This window comes from Kogia breviceps, chromosome X (genome assembly GCF_026419965.1).
Source record: "Kogia breviceps isolate mKogBre1 chromosome X, mKogBre1 haplotype 1, whole genome shotgun sequence".
NCBI classification, from domain to species: Eukaryota; Metazoa; Chordata; class Mammalia; order Artiodactyla; family Physeteridae; genus Kogia; species Kogia breviceps.
This window is the reverse complement of record NC_081330.1, coordinates 68846317-68870175: the sequence shown is the minus strand read 5'-3', so window position 1 is coordinate 68870175 and position 23859 is coordinate 68846317. Positions and strand designations below refer to the sequence as shown.

Genomic DNA, 23859 nt, shown 5'->3' with positions numbered 1-23859 from the left:
GCAAGAGACCATTGTTTCAGGATGTGTGATGAGAGGGGATTTGGAGCACCACCTAAACTAGCTCCAGAGATGGGCACTAGCTGTGGCTATGAACCCAGACCCCACAGACGGGCATGAGACGCTAAGGTTGCTGCTGCAGCCACCAAGAAGCCAGTGTGCAAGCACAGGTCACTATCCACACTTCCCAGGAGCCCATGCAGCCCACCACTGCCAGGGTCCCGAGATCCAGGGACAACTTACCCAGGAGAACACACGGCACGCCTCAGGCTGTTGCAATGTCACACTGGCCTCTGCTGCTGCAGACTCACCATGTATCGCGTACCCCTCCCTAACCCCAGCCTGAGTGAGCCAGAACCCCCTATCATTCTACTACTTTAACCCTGTCCTGTCTGGGTGGAGAACAGATGCCCTCAGGTGACCTACACGGAGAGGAGGGGCCAAATCCAAAGCTGAATGCCAGGAGCTGTGCAAACAAAGAAGAGACAGGGAAATTTCTACCAGCAGCCTCAGGAGCAGCAGATTAAATCTCCACAATCAACTTTATGTACACTGCATCTGTGAAATACCTAAAGAAACAAGGAATCATCCCAAAACTGAGGCGGTGGACTTTGAGAGAAACTGTAGACTGGGGTTTGCTTTCTGCAACTAATTTGTATCTGGTTTTATGTTTATCTTCATTTAGTTTTTAGAGCTTACTATCATTGGTAGAGTTGTTTATTGATTTGGTTGTGGTCTTCCTTTTTAAAATATATATATTTTTCCTTTTTCTCTTTTTATGACTGTGTATGTGTATGCTTCTTTGTGTGATTTGGTCTGGACAGCTTTGCTTTTACAATTTGTGCTAGGGTTCTGCCTGTCCGTTTTTCTTGTTTTGTTTTGAGTATAGTTTTTAGCACTTGTTACCACTGGTGGATTTGTTTTTTGGTTTGGTTGCTCTCTTCTTTCTTTCTTTTTCTTTTTATTACTTTTGAATTTATTTTTAATACTTTATAAAATTTTTTATTTTAATAAGTTTATTTTATTTTTGTTTCTTTTTTTCCCTCCCCTTTCTTCTGAGTTGTGCGGCTGACAGGGTCTTCGTGTTCCAGCTGGGTGTCAGGCCTGACCCTCTGAGGTGGGAGAGCTGAATTCAGGACATTGGACCACCAGAGACCTCCCAGCTCCACGTACTATCAAACCGCAAAAGCTCTCCCAGAGATCTCCATCTTAACTCTAAGACCCAGCTCCATTCAATGACCAGCAAGCTACAGTGCTGAACACCCTAGGCCAATCAACTAGCAAGACAGGAACACAACTCCATCCATTAGCACAGAGGATGCCTAAAATCAAAATAAGTTTAAAGACCCCCAAAACATACCACTGGATGTGGTCCTTCCCACCAGAAAGACCCAGCCTCATCCACCAGAACACAGGCAACAGTCCCCTCCACCAGGAAGCCTACACAACCCACTGAACCAACCTTACCCAATGGGGGAAGACAACAAAAACAACAGGAACTACAAACCTGCAGCCTGTAAAAAGGAGACCACAAACACAGTAACTTAAGGAAATGAGAAGACAGAGAAATACACAGCAGATGAAGGAACAAGGTAAAAACCCAAGAGGCCAAACAAATGAATAGGAAATAGGCACTCTATCTGAAAAAGAATTCAGAGTAATGATGGTAAAGATAATTTAAAAAACCTTGGAAATAGAATGGACAAAATACAAGAAACGTTTAACAAGTACCTAGAAAAACTAAAGAGCAAACAACGATGATGAACAACACAATAAATGAAATAAAAATTCTCTGAAGGAATCAATAGCAGAATAACTGAGGCAGAAGAACAGAGAAGTGACCCGGAAGATAAAATAGTGGAAATAACTACTGCAGAGCAGAATAAAGAAAAAAGAATGAAAAGAAATGAGGACAGTCTCAGAGACCTCTGCGACAACACTGAATGCATGATCATTTGAATTATAGGGATCCCAGAAGAAGAAGAGAAAAAAATAGGGACTGAGAAAATATTTGAAGAGATTACAGTTGAAAACTTCCGAAATATGGGAAAGGAAGTAGTCAATCAAGTCCCAGAATTGCACAGAGTCCCACAAAGCATAAATCCAAGGAGAAACACGCCAAGACACATATTAACCACAATATCAAAAATTAAATACAAAGAAAAACTATAAAAAGCAACAATGGAAAACCAACAAATAACATACAAGGGAATCCCCATAAGGTTAACAGCTGTTCTTTCAGCAGAAACTCTGCAAATCAGAAAGGTGTGGCAGGACATATTTAAAGTAATGAAAGGGAAAACCTACAACCAAGATTACTCTACCCAGCAAGGATCTCACTCAGATTCAAAGGAGAAATTAAAACATTCACAGAAACAAAAGCTAAGAGAATGCAGAACCACCACACCAGCTTTACAACAAATGCTAAAGGAACTTTTCCAGGCAGGAAACACAAGAGAAGGAAAAGACCTACAAAAACAAACCCAAAACAATTAAGAAAATGGTAATAGGAACATATATATTGAAAACTACCTTAAATGGAAATGGATTAGATGCACCAACCAAAAGACACAGACTGACTAAGTAAATGGATACAAAAATAAGACTAGTATATATGCTGTCTACAAGGGACCCACTTCAGACATGCAGACACATAGACTGAAAGTGAGGGGATGGAAAAAGATATTCCACGCAAATGGAAATCAAAAGAAAGCTGGAGGGGGGGACTTCTCTGGTGGCGCAGTGGTTGAGAGTCCGCCTGCTGATGCAGGGGACGCGGGTTCGTGCCCCGGTCCGGGAAGATCCCACATGCCGTGGAGCGGCTGGGCCCGTGAGCCATGGCCGCCGAGCCTGCGCGTCTGGAGCCTGTGCTCCGCTACGGGAGAGGCCACAGCAGTGAGAGGCCTGCGTACCGCAAAAAAAAAAAAAAAAAAAAAAAAAAAAAAAAAAAAAAAAAAAAAAAGAAAGCTGGAGGAACAACTGTCATATCAGACAAAATGGATTTTATTTTTTAATTTTTAAAAAATATATTTATTGGAGTATAATTGCTTTACAATTGTGTTAGTTTCTTCTTTATAACAAAGTACTCCCTATCCCACCCCTCTAGGTGGTCACAGAGCACCGAGCCCATCTCCCTGTGCTGTGCCGCTGCTTCCCACTACCGATCAATTTTACATTTGGTAGTGTATATATATCATGTCACTCTCTCACTTTCTCCCAGCTTAGCCTTCCCCCTCCCTGTGTCCTCACGTCCATTCTCTACTCTAGGAGGTTCGCGTACTTATTCCCATCCTGTCCCTAGGTTCTTCACACCCATTTTTTCTTTTTAAAATTCCATATATGGGTGTTAGCATATGTTATTTGTTTTTCTCTTTCTGACTGACTTCACTCTGTATCACAGACTCTAGGTCTATCCACCTCACTACAAATAACTCAATTTCATTTCTTTTTATAGCTGAGTAATGTGCCATTGTATATATGTACCACATCTTTATCCATTCATCGATCAATGGACACTTGGGTTGCTTCCAGGTCCTGCCTATTGTAAACAGAGCTGCAATAAACATTGTGGTACATGACTCTTTTGGAAATATGGTTTTCTCAGGGTATATGCACAGTAATGTGATTGCTGGGTCGTATGGTAGTTCTATTTGTAGTTTTTAAAGGAACTTCCATACACTCCACTGTCTTTTCATTAAAGATAAAGAGACATTGGAATTGTGTGATTAGCCCAGGGATGCTGGTTGTTTTTTTGTTATTAAGCTGCAGGTGCTGCTTGTAAATTCTGGAGATTAAACTTTTGTCAGTTGTTTCATTTGGAAATATTTTCTCCCATTCTGAGGGTTTTCTTTTGGTCTTGTTTATGGTATCCTTTGCTGTGCAAAAGGTTTTAAGTTTCCTTAGGTCCCATTTGTTTATTTTTGTTTTTATGTCCATTTCTCTAGGAGGTGGGTGAAAAAGGATCTTGCTGTGATGTATGTCATAGAGTGTTCTGCCTATGTTTTCCTCTAAGAGTCTGAGTGTCTCACTTTACATCTAGGTCTTTAATCCATTTTGAATTTATTTTTGTGTATGATGTTAGGGAGTGTTCTAATTTCATTCTTTTAGATATAGCTCTCCAGTTTTCCCAGCAACACTTACTGAAGAGGCCGTCTTTTCTCCACTGTATATTCTTGCCTCCTTTATCAAAGATAAGGTGACCATATGTGTGTGGGTTTATCTCTGGGCTTTCTCTACTGTTCCATTGATCTATATTTGTTTTGGTGCCAGTACCATACTGTCTTCATTACTGTAGCTTTGTAGTATAGTCTGAAGTCAGGGAGCCTGATTCCTCCAGCTCTGTTATTCTTTCTCAGATTGCTTTGGCTATCTGGGGTCTTTTGTGTTTCCATACAAATTGTGAAAATTTTTTTTCTAATTCTGTGAAAAACACCAGTGGCAGTTTGATAGGGATTGCATTCCAATCTGTAGATTGCTTGGGGGAGTAGTGTCATGTTCACAATGTTGATTCTTCCAATCCAAGAACATGGTATATCTCTCCATCTGTCTGTATCATCTTTAATTTCTTTCATCAGTGTCTTATAATTTTCTGCATACAGGTCTTTTGTCAAATTAGGTAGGTTTATTCCTAGGTATTTTATTCCTTTTGTTGCAATGATAAATGGCAGTGCTTCCTTAAATTTCTGTCAGATTTTTCATCATTAGTGTATAGGAATGCATTAATTTTGTATCCTGCTACTTTACCAAACTCATTGATTAGCTCTAGTAGTTTACTGGTAGCATCTTTAGGCTTCTCTATGTATAGTACCTAGTCATCTGCAAACAGTGACAGCTTTACTTCTTCTTTTCCTATTTGGATTCCTTGTATTTCTTTTTCTTCTCTGATTTCTGTGGCTAAAACTTCCAAAACAATGTTCAATAATATTGGTGGGAGTGGGCAACCTTGTCTTGTTCCTCATCTTAGTGGAAATGGTTTCACCCTTTCACCATTGTGGACGATGTGAACTGTGGGTTTGTCATATATGGCCTTTATTAGGTTGAGAAAAGTTCCCGCTATGCCTACTTTCTGGAGGGTTTTTACCATAAATGCGTGTTGAATTTTTTCAAAAGCTTTTTCTGCATCTATTGACATGATCATATGGTTTTTATTCTTCAATTTATTAATATGATGTATCACTTTGATTGATTTGCGTATACTGAAGAATCCTTGCATTCTCGGGATATATCCCAGTTGATCATGTATGATCCTTTTAATGTGCTGTTGGATTCTGTTTGCTAAATTTTGTTGAGGATTTTTGCATCTATGTTCATCAGTGATATTGGCCTGTAGTTTTCTTTCTTTGTGACATCTTTGTCTGGTTTTGGTATCAGGGTGATGGTGGCCTCGTAAACTAATTTTGGCGTGTTCCTATCTCTGCTATAATTTGGAACAGTTAGAGAAGGATAGCTGTTAGCTCTTCACTAAATGTTTGATATAATTTGCCTGTGAAGCCATCTGGTCCTGGACTTTTGTTTGTTGTAAGATTTTAAATCACAGTTTCAATTTTAGTGCTTGTGATTGGTCTGTTTATATTTTCTATTCCTTCCTGGTTCAGTATCAGAAGGTTGTGCTTTTCTAAGAATTTGTCCCGTTTGTTCAGGTTGTTCATTTTATTGGCATATAGTTGCTTGTAGTAATTTCTCATGATCCTTTGTGTTTCTGCAGTGTCAGAGGTTACTTCTCCTTTTTTATTTCTAATTCTATTAATTTGAGTCTTCCTCATTTTTTTCTGGATGAGTCTGGTTAATGGTTTATCAATTTGTTTACTTCTCAAAGAACCAGCTTTTAGTTTTATTGATCTTTGATACTGTTTTCTTCATTTCTTTTTCATTTATTTCTGATCTGATCTTTATGATTTCATTCCTTCTGCTAACTTTGAGGTTATTTTGTTTTTCTCTCTCTAATTCCTTTAGTTGTAAGTTTAGGTTGTTTATTTGAGATGTCTCTTGTTTCTTAACGTAGGATTGTATTGCTATAAACTTCTCCCTTAGAAGTGCTTCTGCTGTATCCCACAGGTTTTGGGTCACTGTGTTTTCACTGTCATTTGATTCTAGGTATTTTTTTATATCATCTTTGATTTCTTCAATGATCTGTTGGTTTTTTTTTTTTTTTTTTTTTTTTTTGCGGTATGCGGGCCTCTCACTGCTGTGGCCTCTCCCGTTGCGGAGCACAGGCTCTGGACGCGCAGGCCTAGCGGCCATGGCTCACGGGCTTAGTTGCTCCGCGGCATGTGGGATCTTCCCGGACCAGGGCACGAACCCGTGTCCCCTGCATCGGCAGGCGGATTCTCAACCACTGTGCCACCAGGGAAGCCCGATCTGTTGGTTATTAAGTGGTGTGTTGCTAAGCCTCCATGTGTTTGTATGTTTTATAGATTTTTTTCCTGTAATTGATATCTAGTCTCATAGAATTGTGGTTGGAAGACACACTTGATACAATTTCACATATCTGAAATTTACCAAGGATTGATTTGTGACCCAATATATGATCTATCCTGGAGAATGTTCCATAAGCACGTGAGGAGAAAGTGTATTCTGCTGTTTTTGGATGGAATATCCTATAAATATCAATTAAGTCCATCTTGTTTAATGTTTCATTTAAAGCTTGTGTTTCCTTATATATTTTCATTTTGGATGATCTCTCCATTGGTGATAGTGGGGTGTTAAAGCCCCCTACTATGATTGTGTTACTGTTGATTTCCCTTTTTATGGCTGTTAGCATTTGCCTTATATATTGAGGCGCTCCTGTGTTGGGTGCATAAAGACTTAAAATTGTTATATCTTCTTCTTCGATTGATCCCTTGATCATTATGTAGGGTTCCTCTTTGTCTCTTCTAATAGTCTTTATCTTAAAGCCTCTTTTGTCTGATATGAGAATTGTTACTCCAGCTTTCTTTTGATTTCCATTTGCATGGAATATCTTTTTCCATGTCCTCACTTTCAGTCTGTTACAAGTCCCTATGTCTGAAGTGGGCCTCTTGTAGACAGCATATGTACGGGTCTTGTTTTTGTATCCATTCAGCCAGTCTATCTCTTTTGCATGGAGGATTTAATCCATTTACATTTAAAGTAATTATCAATATATAAGTTCCTATTACCATTGTCTTAACTGTTTTTGGTTCGTTATTGTAGATCTTTTCCTTCTCTGTGTATTTGCCTAGAGAAGTTCCTTTACCATTTGTTGTAGAGCTGGTTTGGTGGTGCTGAATTCTCTTAGCTTTTGCTTGTTTCTAAAGCTTTTAATTTCTCTGTCGAATCTGAATGAGATCCTTCCTGCATAGAGTAACCGTGGGTGTAGGTTTTTCCCTTTCATCACTTTAAATATGTCCTGCCACTCCCTTCTGGCTTGCAGAGTTTTTGCTGAAACATCAGCTGTTAACATTATAGAGATTCCCTTGTATGTTAGATATTGCTTTTCCCTTGCTGCTTTTAATATATTTTCTTTGTATTTAATTTTTGATAGTTTGATTAATATGTGTCTTGGTGTGTTTCCCCTTGGATTTATCCTGTATGGGAGTCTCTGCGCTTCCTGGACTTGAGTAACTATTTCCTTTCCCATATTAGGGAAGTTTTCAACTATAATCTTCAAATATTTTCTGTCCCTTTCTTTTTCTCTTCTTCTTCTAGGACCCCTATAATTCTAACTGTGGTGTGTTTAATGATGTCAAAGAGGTCTCTGAGACTGTCCCCAATTCTTTTCATTCTTTATCTTTATTCTGCTCCATAGTAATTAATTCCATTATTTTATCTTCGAGGTCACTTATCCGTTCTTCTGCTGCTACTGATTCCTTCTAGAGAATTTTTTACTTTATTTATAGTGTTGTTCATCATTGTTTTTGGTATTTAGTTCTTCTAGGTCCTTGTGAAACGTTCTTGTATTTTCTCCATTCTATTTCTAAGATTTTGGATCTTTACTATCATTACTCTGAATACTTTTTCAGGTAGACTCCCTATTTCCTCTTCATTTGTTTGGTCTGCTGTGTTTTTATCTCGCTCCATCTCTGTGTTTGTCATCTTATCATTTTGCTTAACTTACCGTATCTGGGGTCTCCTTTTTGCATGCTACAAGTCTGTAGTGTGCGTTGTTTTTGGTATCTGCCCTTAGTGGCTAAGGATGGTTCAGTGGGTTGTGTAGGCTTCCTGGTGGAGGGGACTAGTGCCTGTGTTCTGGTGGATGAGGCTGGATCTTGTCTTTCTGGTGGGGAGGTCTGCGTCTGGTGGTGTATTTTGGGGTGTCTGTGACCTTATTATGATTTTAGGCAGCACCTCTGCTAATGGGTGGAGTTGTGTTCCTGTCTTGCTAGTTGTTTGGCATAGTGTATCCAGCATGTAGCTTGCTGGTCATTGAGTGGAGCTGTGTCTTGGCATTGAGATGCAGATCTCTGGGAGAGCTTTCGTTGTTTGATATTATGTGGAGCTGGGAGGTCTCTGGTGGACCAATGTCCTGAACTCGGCTCTCCAACCTCAGAGGCACAGGCCTGACACCTGGCTGGAGCACCAAGATCCTGGTCATCCACACGGCTCAGAATAAAAGGGAGAAAAAAATGAAAGAAAGAAAGAAAATAATAATAAAATAGTTATTAAAATAAAAGATAATTATTAAAAATTAAAAAAGGAAAGAAAGAAGGGCACAATATAGCAACCAAAACAAAAAGCAAATTCACCAATGATAAGAAAACATGAAAAATTATACTTAAAAAAGAAAACAGGCAGACAGAACCCTAGGACAAATGGTAAAAGCAAAGTTATACAGACAGAATTACACAGGAAAACATACACATACACACTCACAAAAAGAGAAAAAGGAAAGAAACATATATATCATTGTTCTCAACGTCCACCACCTCAATTTGGGATGATTTGTTGTCTATTCAGGTAGTCCCCAGATGCAGGGTACATCAAGTTGACTGTGGAGAGTTAATCCACTGCTCCTGAGGCTGCTGAGAGAAATTTCCCTTTCTCTTCTTTGCTCGCAGTTACTGGGGTTCAGCTTTGGATTTGCCACTGCCTTTACATGTAGGTTGCCTGAGGGAGTCTGTTCTTCACTCAGACAGGACGGGGTCAAAGTAGCAGCTGTTTATGGGGCTCTGGCTCACTCAGGCTGGGGGAAGAGAGGGGTACCAAATGCAGCGCAAGCCTGCGGTGGCAGAGGCCAATAGGACGGTGCAACAGGCTGAGGCATGCCATGTGTTCTACCGGGGAAGCTGTCCCTGGATCACAGGACCCTGGCAATGGCGGGTTGCACAGTCTCCCGGGAAGGGAGGTGTGGATAGTGACCTGTGCGTGCATACAGGCTACTTGTTGACTACAGCAGCAGCCTTACCATCCCATAGCCGTCTCTGGAGTCCATGCTGAGAGCCGCAGCTCGCGCGCATCTCTGGAGCTCATTTAGGTGGGGTTCTTAATCCCCTCTCCTCATGCACCGCAAAACAAAGAGGCAAGAAAAAGTGTGTTGCCTCTTTGGCAGTTCCAGACTATTGCCTGCCTCCCTCCAAGCAAGCTGTGGTGAACTAGTCTCCTTCAGACAGTGTTCACGCAGCCAACCCCAGTCCTCTCCCTGAGATCTGACCTCCGAAGCCCAAGCCTCAGATCCCTGCGCCCAGCAGCCCCGGTGGGTGAGCAGAGAAACCTCTCGGGCTGGTGAGTGCCGGTCAGCACCAAGCCTCTATGCGGGCATCTCTCTGCTTTGCCCTCTGCACCCCTGTTGCTGTGCTGTCCTCCGTGGCTCCAAAGCCTCCCTCTGGACTATCCCCATTTCTGCCAGCAAAGGGTCTTTTTAGAGTGTGGAAGCTTTTCCTCCTTCACAACTACCTCCCACTGTTGCAGGTCCCGTCCCTATTCTTTTCTCTGTTTTTTCTTTTGCCTTTTGCCCTACCCAGGTGCTTGGGGAGTTTCTTGCCTTTTGGGAGGTGTGAGGTCTTCTGACAGCGTTCACTAGGTGTTCTCTAGTAGTTGTTCCACATGTAGATGCATTTCTGATGTATCTGTGGGAAGTAAGGCGATCTCCACGTCTTACTCTTCCACCATCCTGAAGGTCTTCTCAAAATAGACTTAAAAATAAAGACTATTACAAGAGACAATGAAAGACACTACATAATAATCAAGGGATAAATCCAAGAAGACAATATAAGAATTGTAAATGTCTATGCACCCAACACAGGAGCACCTCATTACATAAGGCAAAGGCTAACAGCCATAGAAGGGGAAATCAATAGGAACAAAATAATAGTAGTGGATTTCAACACCACAGTTCCCCTAATGGACAGATTAACCAAAATGAAAATAAATAAGGAAACACAAGTTTAAATGATACATTAAACAAATGGACTTAATTGATATTTATAGGATATTCCATCCAAGAACAACAGAATACACTTTCTTCTCAAGTGCTCATGGAACATTCTCCAGGATAGATAATATCTTGGGTCACAAAATCAAGCCTTGGTAAAAAAAAAGACAACTGAAAAGATATCAAGTATCTTTTCCGACCACAACACTATGGAACTAGATATCAATTACAGGGAAACTCTGTAAAAAGTAAAAACACATGGAGCCTAAACAATACACTACTAAATAACCAAGAGATCACTGAAGAAGTCAAACAGGAAATCAAAAGATACCTAGAAACAAATGGCAAAGAAACATTATGACCCAAAACCTATGGGATGCAGCAAAAGCAGTTCTAAGAGGTAAGTTTACATAAACACAATCCTACCTCAAGAAACAAGAAACATCTCAAATAAACAACCTAATCTTACACCTAAAGCAATTAGAGAAAGAAGAACAAAAAACCCAAATTTAGCAGAAGGAAAGAAATCATAAAGATCAGATCAGAAATAAATGAAAAAGAAATGAAGGAAACAATAGCAAAGATCAATAAAACTAAAGGCTGGTTCTTTGAGAAGATAAACAAAATTGATAAACCATTAGCCACACTCATGAAGAAAGAGAGAAGACTTAAATCAATAGACTTAGAAATGAAAAATGAGAAGTAACCACTGATACTGCAGAAATACAAAGGATTATGAGAGACTAATACAAGCAACTATATGCCAATAAAACAGACAACCTGGAAGAAATGGACAAATTCCTAGAAAAGCACAACTTTCTGATACCGAACCGGGAAGGAATAGAAAATATACACAGACCAATCACAAGCACTGAAGTTGAAAGTGTGATTAAAAATCTTCCAACAAACAAAAGCCCAGCACCAGATAGCTTCACAACTGAATTCTACCAAACATTTAGAGAAGAGCTAACACCTATCCTTCTTAGAGTCTTCGAAAATACAGCAGAGGGAGGTACACTCCCAAAGTCATTCTACGAGTCCGTGAACACCCTGATACCAAAACCAGATAAAGATGTCACAAAAAAGGAAAACTACAGGCCAATATCACTGATGAACATAGATGCAAAAATCCTCAACAAAATACTAGCAAACACAATACAACAGCACATTGAAAGGATCATACACCATGATCAAGTGGGATTTATCCCAGGAATGCAAGGATTCTTCACTATACGCAAATCAATCAATGTGATATACAATATTAACAAACTGAAGGAGAAAAACCATTATGGTCATCTCCATAGATGCAGAAAAAGATTTTGACAAAATTCAATACTCATTTATGATAAAAATCCTCCAGAAAGTAGTCAGAGAAGGAACCTACCTAAACATAAGAAAGGCCATATATGACAAACCCACAGCTAACATTGCTCTCAATGGTGAAAAACTGAAACCATTTCCACTAAGATCAGGAACAAGACAAGGTTCCCCACTCTCACCACTATTATTCAACATGTTTGGAAGTCTTAGCCATAGCAATCAGACAAGAAAAAGAAATAAAAGGAATCCAAATCGGAAAAGAAGAAGACAAATTGTCACTGCTTGCAGATGATATGATAGTATACATAGAGAATCCTAAAGATGCTAGCAGAAAACTACTAGAGCTAATCAATGAATTTGGTAAAGTAGCAGGATACAAAATTAATGCACAGAAATCTCTTGTATTCCTATAAACTAATGATGAAATATCTGAAAGAGAAATTAAGGAAGCACTCCCATTTACCATTGCAATAAGAATAAAATTCCTAGGAATAAACCTACCTAATAAGAAAAAAGACCTGTATGCAGCAAACTGTAAGACACTGATGAAAGAAATTAAAGATGATACAAACAGATGGAGGGATATACCATGTTCTTGGATTGGAAGAATCAATATTGTGAAAATGACTATACTACCAAAAGCAATCTACAGATTCAATGAAATCCATATCAAACTACCAATAGCATTTTTCACAGAACTAGATTAAAAAATTTCACAATTTGCATGGAAACACAAAAGACTCCGTACAGCCAAAGCAATCTTGAGAAAGAAATATGGAGCTGGAGCAATCAGGCTCCCTGACTTTAGACTATGCTACAAAGCTATAATAATCAAGACAGAATGGTACTGGCACAAAAACAAATATAGATCAATGGAACAGGATAGAAAGCCCAGAGATAAACCCACACACATATGGTCACCTTATCTTTGATAAAGGAGGCAAGAATATACAATGTAGAAAAGACAGCCTCGTCAATAAGTGGAACTGTGAAAAGTGGACAGCTATATGTAAAAGAATGAAATTAGAACACTCCCTAACACTGCACACAACGATAAACTCAAAATGGATAAAGACCTAAATGTAAGACCAGATACTATAAAAACTCTTAGACGAAAATATAGGCAGAACACTCTTGACATAAATCACAGCATGACCCTTTTTGACCCCCCTCCTAGAGAAAGGGAATTAAAAACAAAAATAAACAAATGGGACCTAATGAAACTTAAAAGCTTTTGTACAGTAATGGAAACCATAAACAAGATGAAAAGAAAACCTTCCGAATGGGAGAAATATTAGCAAATGAATCAAGCAACAAAGCATTAATCTCCAGAATATACAAGCTGCTCATGCACGACAATATAAAAAAATAAATAAATAAACAACCCAACCCCCAAATGGGCAGAATACCTAAATAGACTTTTCTCCAAAGAAGATATACAGATTTCTAACAAACACATGAAAGGATGCTCAACATCACTAATCAATAGAGAAATGTAAATCAAAACTACAATGAGGTGTCACCTCACACCAGTCAGAATGGCCATCATCAAAAAATCTACAAACAATTAATGCTGGAGAGGGTGTGGAGAAAAGGGGACACCCTTGCAATGTTGGTGGGAATTTAAATTGATACAGCTACTATGGAGAACAGTATGGAGGTTCCTTAAGAAACTAAAAATAGAACTACCATATGACCCAGCAATCCCCCTACTGGGCATATACCCTGAGAAAACCATAATTCAAAAAGAGTCATTTACCAAAATGTTCATTGCAGCTCTATTTACGATAGCCAGGACATGGAAACAACCTAAGTGTCCATCAACAGATGAATGGATAAAGAAGATGTGGCACATATATACAATGGAATATTACTCAGCCATAAAAAGAAATGAAACTGAGTTATTTGTAGTGAGGTGGATGGACCTGGAGTCTGTCATACAGAGTGAAGTAAGTCAGAGGAGAAAAACAAATACTGTATGCTAACACATATATATGGAATCTAAGAAAAAAATGTCATGAAGAGACTAGGGGTAGGATGGGAATAAAACACAGACCTACTAGAGCATGGACTTGAGGATATGGGGAGGGGGAAGGGTAAGATGTGACGAAGTGAGAGAGTGGCAGGGATATATATACACTACCAAATGTAAATTAGATAGCTAGTGGGAAGCTGCCGCATAGCACAGGGAGATCACCTCTGTGTTTTGTGACCACCTAGAGGGGTGGGATAGGGAGGGTGGGAGGGAGGGTGACGCAAGAGGGAAGAGATATGGGAACATTTGTATATGTATAACTGATTCACCTTGTTGTAAAGGAAAAACTAACACACTATTGTAAAACAGTTATACTCCAATAAAGATGTTAAAATAAAAAAGAGTCATGGAACACAATATTCATTGCAGCTCTATTTACAATAGCCAGAACATGAAAGCAACGTAAGTGTCCATCGACAGATGACTGGATAAAGAAAATGTGGCACATATATACAATGGAATATTACTCAGCTATAAAAAGGAAACGAAATTGAGTTATTTGTAGTGAGGTGAATGGACCTAGAGTCTGTCATACAGAGTGAAGTAAGTCAGAAAGAGGAAAACAAATACTGTATGCTAACACATATATATGGAATCTAAAAGAAAAAAAAGGTTGTGAAGAACCTAGTTGCAGGACAGGAACAAAGACGCAGACATTGAGAATGGACTTGAGGACACAGGGAGGGGGAAGGGTAAGCTGGGACAAAGTGAGTCATTGGCATGGACATATATACACTACCAAATGTAAAATAGATAGCTAGTGGGAAGCAGCCGCATAGCACAGGGAGATATGCTCGGTGGTTTGTGTCCACCTAGAGTGGTGGGATAGGGAGGGTGTGAGAGAGATGCAAGAGGAAGGAAATATGGTGATATATGTATATGTGTAGCTGATTCACTTTTTGATACAGCAGAAACTAACACACCATTGTAAAGCAATTATACTCCAATAAAGATTTTTTTAAAAAGGGAAATAGAAAATATAAGGTAAAACAAAAATTAAGTAAATAATCCATAATCCCACCATCCAGCAATAACTACTATTAACATGTTGGTGTATTTTCTCCAATATTTTTTCTGTTACAATGTATTCATTTAATATTGTAAACCTGAGATATTACATTTTGTTTAGAACTTCTTTTTCAACAAACTTTGTATCTGAGCATTTATCTATAACACTCAATACTCTTTACAAACATGATATTTAGAAATGACTGTATGACATTTGATCCTATGATGATAATTTAACCATCTACTTAATACTGGACTTTATAGTGTTTCCAACTTCTGCTGGTATAAATAACAGTATAATGAACCATTTAGCATAGAAAAATCTGTTCACTTCCCTGTTTATTTCCTTACGAAAACTTCCTACAGGCAGAATTACTGTAATAAAGGGTATAAATATTTTTCAGACTCTTGCTACATACTGCCAGTTTGTTCATCAGGAAAGTTGTATGCTTCCTCCAGCAAAACAGACTAGCCATTTCACACAGCCTTGCCCAAACTAAATACTATGAGTTTTAAAATCTTCAGCAGTTTAATAGGTGATAATGGTATCCCATTGTTGATTTAATTACTAAGACTTCTAATGAGGATGAATATCTTTTCTTTCATTTATTGACCATATATATTTTTCCTTAGTAAATAAAACATTTTATTTTTCAAAACGATGAGGGTAATTATTATATAGACCAAGAGAAAGGATGAGGACACTGAGCCCTAAGCAGGCACAGCCCAGAATTCAGTTCACTTGATATATGGTTTAGGTCAGTGTTTTTCAACATATAGTCTATGAATCACCTAAATCACCTAGGAGGCATGGGTTAGAGCTGGGCTTAGAATCCTGTTCTATTTGACTCCAGTCTGGGCTCTTTCCTATATATTATGCTATCTTTCTAAGGCTTAAAACAATCTTCCCATCATGAAGATTTTTGAATTCATGTTTGTCTTTTTGGTAACAGAATATGGCCTGTAGGGCCTAACACTTCCAACTTAATTAGCATATACTGACTCTTTGGATTCAAATGATTCTAGTAAATGATCCACCAACCCAATATATCTTCCCACAAATAAGTTTTTTTTCTTTTTTTAAATACCTGAGGTACCACTCCCACTGCCCTCCGAAGGCTTTCCAGGCTCACATCTTGTATATTTTGACCAGCAAGGTAAATGTTACCCTTTTGAGGCTCATAGAAGCGAAACAACAGCCTCACTATTGTGCTTTTCCTGAAATAGGAGACAAGGAAAGGTTATGTAGCTCCAACAGGCATTAGGGAACCCCTATTTTAAACCACAGTAATCATGTTATTATGACAAATAAAAAATATTACAATAGGAGTTAGCAATCAACAATGCAGAATTTTATAAAGAACTAAATTACCCACCCTGACCCACTACCTCCTACAATGGCCACTTTCTTTCCTGCAGGAACTTCAAAAGATATTCCACTAAGGACTTTCTGCCCCTCAATGTATTCAAAATGCACATTATCAAAGGCCACCGTAGCTGTCTGTGGTGTGATCTGAAGGGGAGATGCCATCGCTTTGTCCTAGCAGGGAAGAGAAAAGAAAAGCCACTTTACACACCTCCTAGAGTACAGCTATGCAATTTTCTAATTCACAGAGACAAAAAGGAAAATAAAGGGAAAGGAGGAGGTTTGTAAGTGGAGTTAGACCACTTCTAAGCATGCTTTTAAAAATGTTTTTTCACTCCTCACTGTTAAGGGTAAAAATCATGAATGCTTTGATTTCTGATCAATTTGTTTTGGGGGTAAAGAGGGATGGTGGGCAGAGGAGAAAGGAGGTTGAGAATGTGAGGAGAGGCAATCACATTTTATATCATTATTAGCAAAAGTAAATCAGATGCAAGTACAAATATTGAAGTTAACAAAATTTAGCTGCTAGGTACAATATTATTTGCTAATACTGTAAGGTTTCTAAACACAGAACTAAAGGCTGTAACAGCCTTTTAATACACATGATAGTCCCAATTCCTGCAAAAGAGAAATTAGTTTGCTAATATGGTAATGTAAAAATATTCCCCCGGAATAATACCATTAATGAGATGATGCTTATATGCTTTTAAAAAGGTACTAAATAGATTACTTACTTTAATTCGGGTGTCTACCTTGAGTAGAGTAAACAAGGTGTTCATATCTATAAGTGCTTGTCTAGTTTCTCTGTATACAGTTCCCAGAAAGTTAAGGGGCAATGAAAGCTGAAAAAGCAGTCCATTCACCATTACTAAATCTCCAACAGTAAGGGTACCTTAATATGCAGTTGGAAAAAAAAAATTTTAGATGTTATGAACTTTCCAGTTTAAGAGAAGTTTACAGTTTACTACTGTGGAATACAGTTCAAAATGTACATAATCAGCAACTCTTAGGCCTACTCAATTCCAAAGCATTTAAATCCATGATTTAGGAAAATAGGGAACTAGATATATGCTAACTGGAATGGCAAAAGCCCACCCATACACTACACATAATATATAAGAAAAAGAGAATGGTTTAAGTGAGGAAAGAAATGGAAGGCTCAAAATCTCTCCTTTCTTCCTAAGAAAGTTCCTTGTAATGTAAAATAGAAGTTTTTTAAAGTATAAATTAAAAAATTGGAGCAAACGTATATGATTGGGAATGATAATCCATGTATTAAGGTCTCAATGAATGAATGAATACTAACTAAGCAAGCAGGTTACAGAAAAGAGGCACAGATATTATTTACTTTTGAAATGTTTTGCAAATGAACAACTAATAGAAAAATTAAAAGGTTACTAGTAATTTTTATATGACCACTTGCATTTTAGTCCTTTGGACTAAATACTAAATTAATTACATTTCTTTCCAGGTCTACAAGAGAAATTATAAATATCAGATGCTAAAAAGAAAGTTACTCTGAAAAGAATCAGGCTGTAGCCCCACAAACAGTAATCCCAATCAATGAAAGAACCAGTGCCAAACTTGTAGTGTTAAACAAAGGGAAGTAAAAAACATCATCATGTAATCAAAAAAACATATTCTGATACAAAAACGAAAGTACTCCAAGGATGTTATAGCACCTTATTGAATATGCTTTATAATTAAGACTAATATACACATTTCTTTCATTAATCTTTATAAAGGTTAAGTAAAACATAGACTAATGTGAAAACCACATATCCATTACCTGCCACAATTCCCTGACTGGCGAGCACCATTATGGCTGTTAAACCAACACTGAAAACGGCACTTTGACCAAAGTTCAGCATAGCCAGAGTAGAGGTACTTTTCAATGAAGCTGTCTCATATGTCTTCAAAAATCCATCATATCTTTGTGCTTCATAATTTTCATTATTAAAATACTACAAAATACATAAAAATAGTAACTACATACAACTATAACTGGAATTTAATCTCTTAAGTGATTAGTATCCTTTTCATGGATACAATTTTGTACTGCATACACCATTTTAAAAACTGACTTTCCATACATTGGACTATGGTACTCCTGCAGTTTTCCACAATGGACAGTATTTGAAAAGTCCATAAAATTCATCCCCCAAACATTTACTGAATGCCTAGTTAATTTAAATCCAGATCTAAAAAAGCTGTCAATGGCACTTCCTTCACAAAGCCTTGCCTTGATTCTCTGAGACTCTGAATTGACAATTCTCACTGCCCCCACCACATCACGCCTTTCTGATGTATCCACTTGCATATTTTACTTTAACTCTCCCAGTGCTTAGCAAATTCTGGGAAGGCAAGGATCAAACAGTAATCATTGTTTTTACCACCCTCCCCCATTACAGGACTTAGCATAGTGCTTTGCACACAAGAGGCATTCAGCAATATTTGTTAAATGGAAAAATGAACAGATAAATGAAAGAATTAGTGAAAAGCACTATGCTAGCCACTATGAGGGACAGAGAGTCAAGAACTTAGTGTGCATGCTGAATCAAGATGTTAACCATACTATCACTACTTATAAATTAATTCAGAAAGTAAAATTCTGATGGTGCCACACAAAAAATGAGGTAGAAAAGGCAATTTCTAAACAAAAGAAAACAATAAAGTACTATTATTTCATCATACCTAGAGATCCTATACTAATCTGCAGCTCTAACTTACAGCACCTATTCAATTAAATGGCAGAACAAACCTTAGTGCAGTGTGAAAGGAAAAAGGAAAGTAAAATTAAACATTACCTTCACAGTTTCATAATTCAGCAGCGAGTCTATGACAGCGTTACCTGCATCATTATCCGCTTTGTTCATCTCTATTCTAAATCTAGTTCTGTAAGACAAAGATTTCCAAAGGCATGGAATGTCTGCTACAGAAGCATAACTAATTTCCGAACCTTGACTGACCTCTGGGGAATACCTTACCTCCACCGTGTGACAGCAACTGTGAATGCTGTGTATGCACCAAGTGTCCCAAGGGTCACCAGTGCAAACTGGGCACCACATCTATAATACTGGAGAAGGCAAAAGAAGAAATGAGAAACAGTCATTGCTCTTGCCAAATAGTTTATAATATACATTAGCAAATCTCAAAGATTTTAATTAAAAAATATGTTGGTATAAAGTTGTATATATGAAAAACTGAGTGAGAAAACAAATACCTTAGAAAATCAACTTTAAGTTATATGCATACTTTTAATTATAAAATATGAAATTGCCTAAAATGCTACAAATGGTTAATAGAAAGAAACCTAGATAATCTGAGCATACCAGTCCAAAGTCAAATACCATAATGTCTGTTAACAAAAAAACTGCAACCACTAGCTAAATGACTGACCTATGTGTAGAACTGAACAGCTCTTTACAATAACAACATGATAAAGACTTTGGACACAGACCCTTGAAGCTTGTGGCAAAATAATTAAACAAACTGTATAACCCTTCTGGCACCATGGGATTTTGCTTTCAAATCATAAGCATGCAATAGTACAAAAGCTTCAAGTACTAAATACCTACTAACAAGAATGTAAGATAAAAGCTTGTCAGGAAAAATGTTTTACTTACCAAAACACCACTGACAAGGGTCACCTCAAACATGATGGGAAGAAGATTAAATACTAAAGCACTCAGGACAAAACTGATACCCCTTGTCCCTCTGTCAATAGCCTTTGATAAAGCTCCTGTCTGTCTGTTCAGGTGGAAAGCCAGATCCAAGTTGTGAAGATGGAGAAAGACATTTTTGGCTATTCTTCGGATTGAATTTTGGGCTACCTTGCCAAATACTGCATTTCGAACTTCATTAAAAAAGGCAGCTCCGGCTCTTGATACACCATCTAGCAATACAATCAAGAAAAAGTGGGGGTGTAAAAACATTAGAATCATTGGAGTATAAAAACGTCAATGGCTCAGAAAATGTTTGTACAATGAATGAATATATCACAGAATACTTACACTAAAAGAAACCTAAAAAACATCTAGCCTACTGAGTATCAGTCTTTCCACCACCATGAAAACCTTTGTTATTTTCCCCCATAAGATTCGAAATGTTGAAAGATTTTTCCAAGTAAATACTTTTACTAAACAGCAGCCCATAAGGCCTTACTGTGGATAAATATACAGTACCTGTTGAGGTTTTGTGATCTAATTCAATTCACCCAAATAACAAATGATAAAATTGAGATCCTGAAAAATCCAAGTGCTTTGACTAAGCATGCCCCAAATCAGGTCTGAGTCTCATAAAGTATCCTTTCTACTGCATGGGGACACAAAGCATCATATTCTATTCTTTACAAATTGTAGATTTGTGTCACGGCTATTGAATATAATTTAATAACACATTAATACAGGTATATCATTATGTAGCCATTTCCTATTCAACAGCTAACAACAACAGCAAGAAAATAACTAGTCTTACTAAAATAATATCTTATAAGGAGCCTAACTATTAGAAGTGGTTGTTTTGAATTTAATGTCTTACTTCATGTTATTGTTTTCTAGAACTTAGAAAATGAGACTTTTATTACAGAACTTTTGGAAAGTATATCATACAAAGAATTTTTTAAAAACCACATATCAAAAAAAATCTCACATAAAAAAACATCCAAAATGCTAAGTTGTGTTTGTGGTGAAAAGGTCATATGCTCAAATATGATGAAACCCTCTTGAAGAAAGTCAACACCTGTAGACAGATTAAAGAACCAAACATACAGCCAATGAGAACTGCCGTTGCCATGGTTGTAACTGTATTTGGTGCATCACTCAGGTTCAGCATGTTTCCCGACACCTGGTTGAGGCTGTCTACAGCATATTTAAACATGAAGGGAACCACGATATTCATAGCCTAAAAACATAAAAGCAGCAATTATCAATCATATGCAAATTATGTATTTATAAAAGTACAAATATTTACCTTAAATTAGTATTTATGGGAATGTCTAGATATTAACCATTTACTAGTATTGGAATGATTTTCCCAGTTTATAAAGATAAAATCTTTGGCAGTGGGAGAGCTGTCATTTCAGGATTCCCACCCCACACTGACTGCCATGTTAATATTCATTTACAAGCTATGTGCATTAGTCAAAAGCTCCTGCCACCATGAAATCACCCCTGATCATTCACACAAAAATGCTTTCTCCATTATCAAAAACCCTACAGAGCTCATGATATTTACAGCAAACTGCCTTATACTGTAGTTATTTGTGTACATAAGTACAATGCTTTGGATATAGCAGGTATTCAATAAATATATGTAAAATTATTTATTCACCAAAATAATGGTAAAACTGAAATTATACAGCAAAAAAGGATCTCAAAAGCAGATAAATTACAAGTATCTGTAGCTGATTCACCATTCAGGGGGAAAAAAACCCAACACTGATAGATCTATGTGCCCCAGAAAAAAATCCCTTTGCTCCAACACCATATAAAAGAAAACCCAGGAGGTTGAGGAAGATGGCAGAAGAGTAAGACACAGAGATCACCTTTCTCCCCACAGATACATCAGAAATACATTGACACATGGAACTGCTCCTATAGAACACTCACTGAACACTGGCAGAAGACCTCAGACCTCCCAAAACACAAACTCCCCATATACCTGGGTAGGGCAAAAGGAAAAAGAAAAAGCAGAGACAAAAGAATAGGGATGGGACCTGCATCAGTGGGAGGGAGCTGTGAAGGAGGAAAGGTTTCCACACACTAGGAAGCCCCTTTGTGGGCAGAGACTTCAGGAGGCGGAGAGGGGAAGCTTCAGAGCTGCAGAGGAGAGCGCAGCAACAGCGGTGTGGAGGGCAAAGCGGAGAGACTCCTGCACAGACGATCGGTGCCAACCAGCACTCACCAGCCCGAGAGGCTTGTCTACTCACCCGCCCACCTGGGTGGGTGGGGGGTGGGAGCTGAGGATCAGGCTTCAGTTGGATCCACAGGGAGAGGACTGGGGTTGGCAGCGTGAACACAGCCTGAAGGGGTTAGTGCACCACGAGTAGCCGGAAGGGGGTCCAGGGAAAAGTCTGGACCTGCTGAAGAGGCAAGAGACTTTTTCTTCCCTCTTTGTTTCCTGGTGCTCGAGGAGAGGGGATTCAGAGCATTGCTTAAAGGAGCTCCAGAGACAGGCATGAGCTGTAGTTAACAGCACGGACCCCAGAGACGGGCATTAGATGCTAAGGCTGCTGCTGCAGCCACCAAGATGCCTGTGTGCAAGCACAGGTCACTATCCACACCTCCCCTCCCGGGAGCCTGTGCAGCCTGCCACTAACAGGGTCCCATGATCCAGGGACAACTTCCCCAGGAGAAAGCATGGCACATCTCAGGCTGCTGCAATGTCATGCAGGCCTCTGCCATTGCAGGCTAGCCCCACATCCGTACCCCTCCCTCCCCCCGGCCTGAGTGAGCCAGAACCCCGGAATCAGCTTCTCCTTTAACCCCGTCCTGTGAGTGAAGAACAGATGCCCTCAGGCGACCTACACAAAGAGACAGGGCCAAATCCAAGGGTGAACCCAAGGAGCTGTGCAAACAAAGAAGAGAAAGAGAAATTCCTCCCAGCAGGCTCAGGAGCAGCGGATTAAATCTCCACAATCAACTTGATGTACCCTGAATCTGTGGAATACCTGAATAGACAACGAAACATCACAAACTGAAGAGGTGGACTTTGGGAGCAAGATATATTATTTTTTCCACTTTTCCTCTTCTGGTGAGTGTGTATGTGTATGCTTCTGTGTGAGATTTAGTCTGTATAGCTTTGCTTTCAACATTTCTCCTAGGGTTCTGTCCATCCGAATTTTGTTTTTTGTGTTTTTTTACTTTAAAAGAAAATGTTTTTCCTAAGAATTATTTTTTGCTTTAATTATTTTCTTATATCTTACTTTATCCTCTTTCTTTCCTTCTTTCTTTCTAATTTTTCTCCCTTTTATTCTGAGCAGTGTGGATGAAAGGCTCTTGGTGCTCCAGCCAGGAGTCAGTGCTGTGCCTCTGAGGTGGGAGAGCCAACTTCAGGACACTGGTTGACAAGAGAACTCCCAGCTCCACATAATATGAAATGGCAAAAATCTCCCAGAGATCTTCATCTCAACACTGAGACCAAACTTCATGCAATGACGAGCAAGCTACAGTGCTAGACATCCTATGCCAGAAAACTAGCAACGCAGGAACACAACCCCATCCATTAGGAGAGAGGCTGCCTAAAATCATAATAAGACCACATACACCCCAAAACACACCACCAGACGTGGGCCTGCCCACCAGAAAGACAAGATCAAGCCTCATCCATCAGAACACAGGCACCAGTCCCCTCCACCAGAAAGCCTACACAACCTGCTGAACCAACCTTAGCTACTGCAGACAGCCCCCAAAACAACAGGAACTACGAACCTGCAGCCTGCAAAAATGAGACCCAAAACACAGTAAGATAAGCAAAATGAGAAGACAGAAAAACAGCAGATGAAGGAGCAAGGTAAAAACCCACTACAGCTAACAAATGAAGAGGTAATAGGCAGTCTACCTCAAAAACAATTCAAAATAATGATAGTAAAGATGATCCAAAATCTTGGAAATAGAATAGAGAAAATGCAAGAAATATGTAACAAGGATCTAGAAGAATTAAAGAGGAAACAAGCAACGATGAACAACACAATACATGAAATTAAAAATACTCTAGGTCTTTTGTGGTGGCGCAGTGGTTGAGAGTCCGCCTGCCGATGCAGGGGACATGGGTTCGTGCCCCGGTCCGGGAAGATCCCACATGCCG

At 38.7% G+C, this 23859-nt stretch overlaps 1 protein-coding gene across 4 annotated transcripts in view; it reads right to left on the bottom strand.

Annotated features, from left to right (window-relative positions):
- The window catches only part of ABCB7 (ATP binding cassette subfamily B member 7), a 173167-nt gene that overhangs the window by 23084 nt on the left and 126224 nt on the right, over positions 1–23859 (bottom strand). For all 4 annotated transcript variants that reach the window (XM_067024259.1, XM_067024258.1, XM_067024257.1 and 1 more), the window contains 8 exons: positions 20823–20955; positions 19680–19948; positions 19041–19129; positions 18861–18948; positions 17843–18017; positions 16788–16945; positions 16064–16227; positions 15776–15905 (listed from right to left, as the gene is read on the bottom strand). In XM_067024259.1, the coding sequence (XP_066880360.1) occupies positions 15776–15905; positions 16064–16227; positions 16788–16945; positions 17843–18017; positions 18861–18948; positions 19041–19129; positions 19680–19948; positions 20823–20955 (1206 nt within the window). The remainder of the gene's footprint in view (positions 1–15775; positions 15906–16063; positions 16228–16787; positions 16946–17842; positions 18018–18860; positions 18949–19040; positions 19130–19679; positions 19949–20822; positions 20956–23859) is intronic.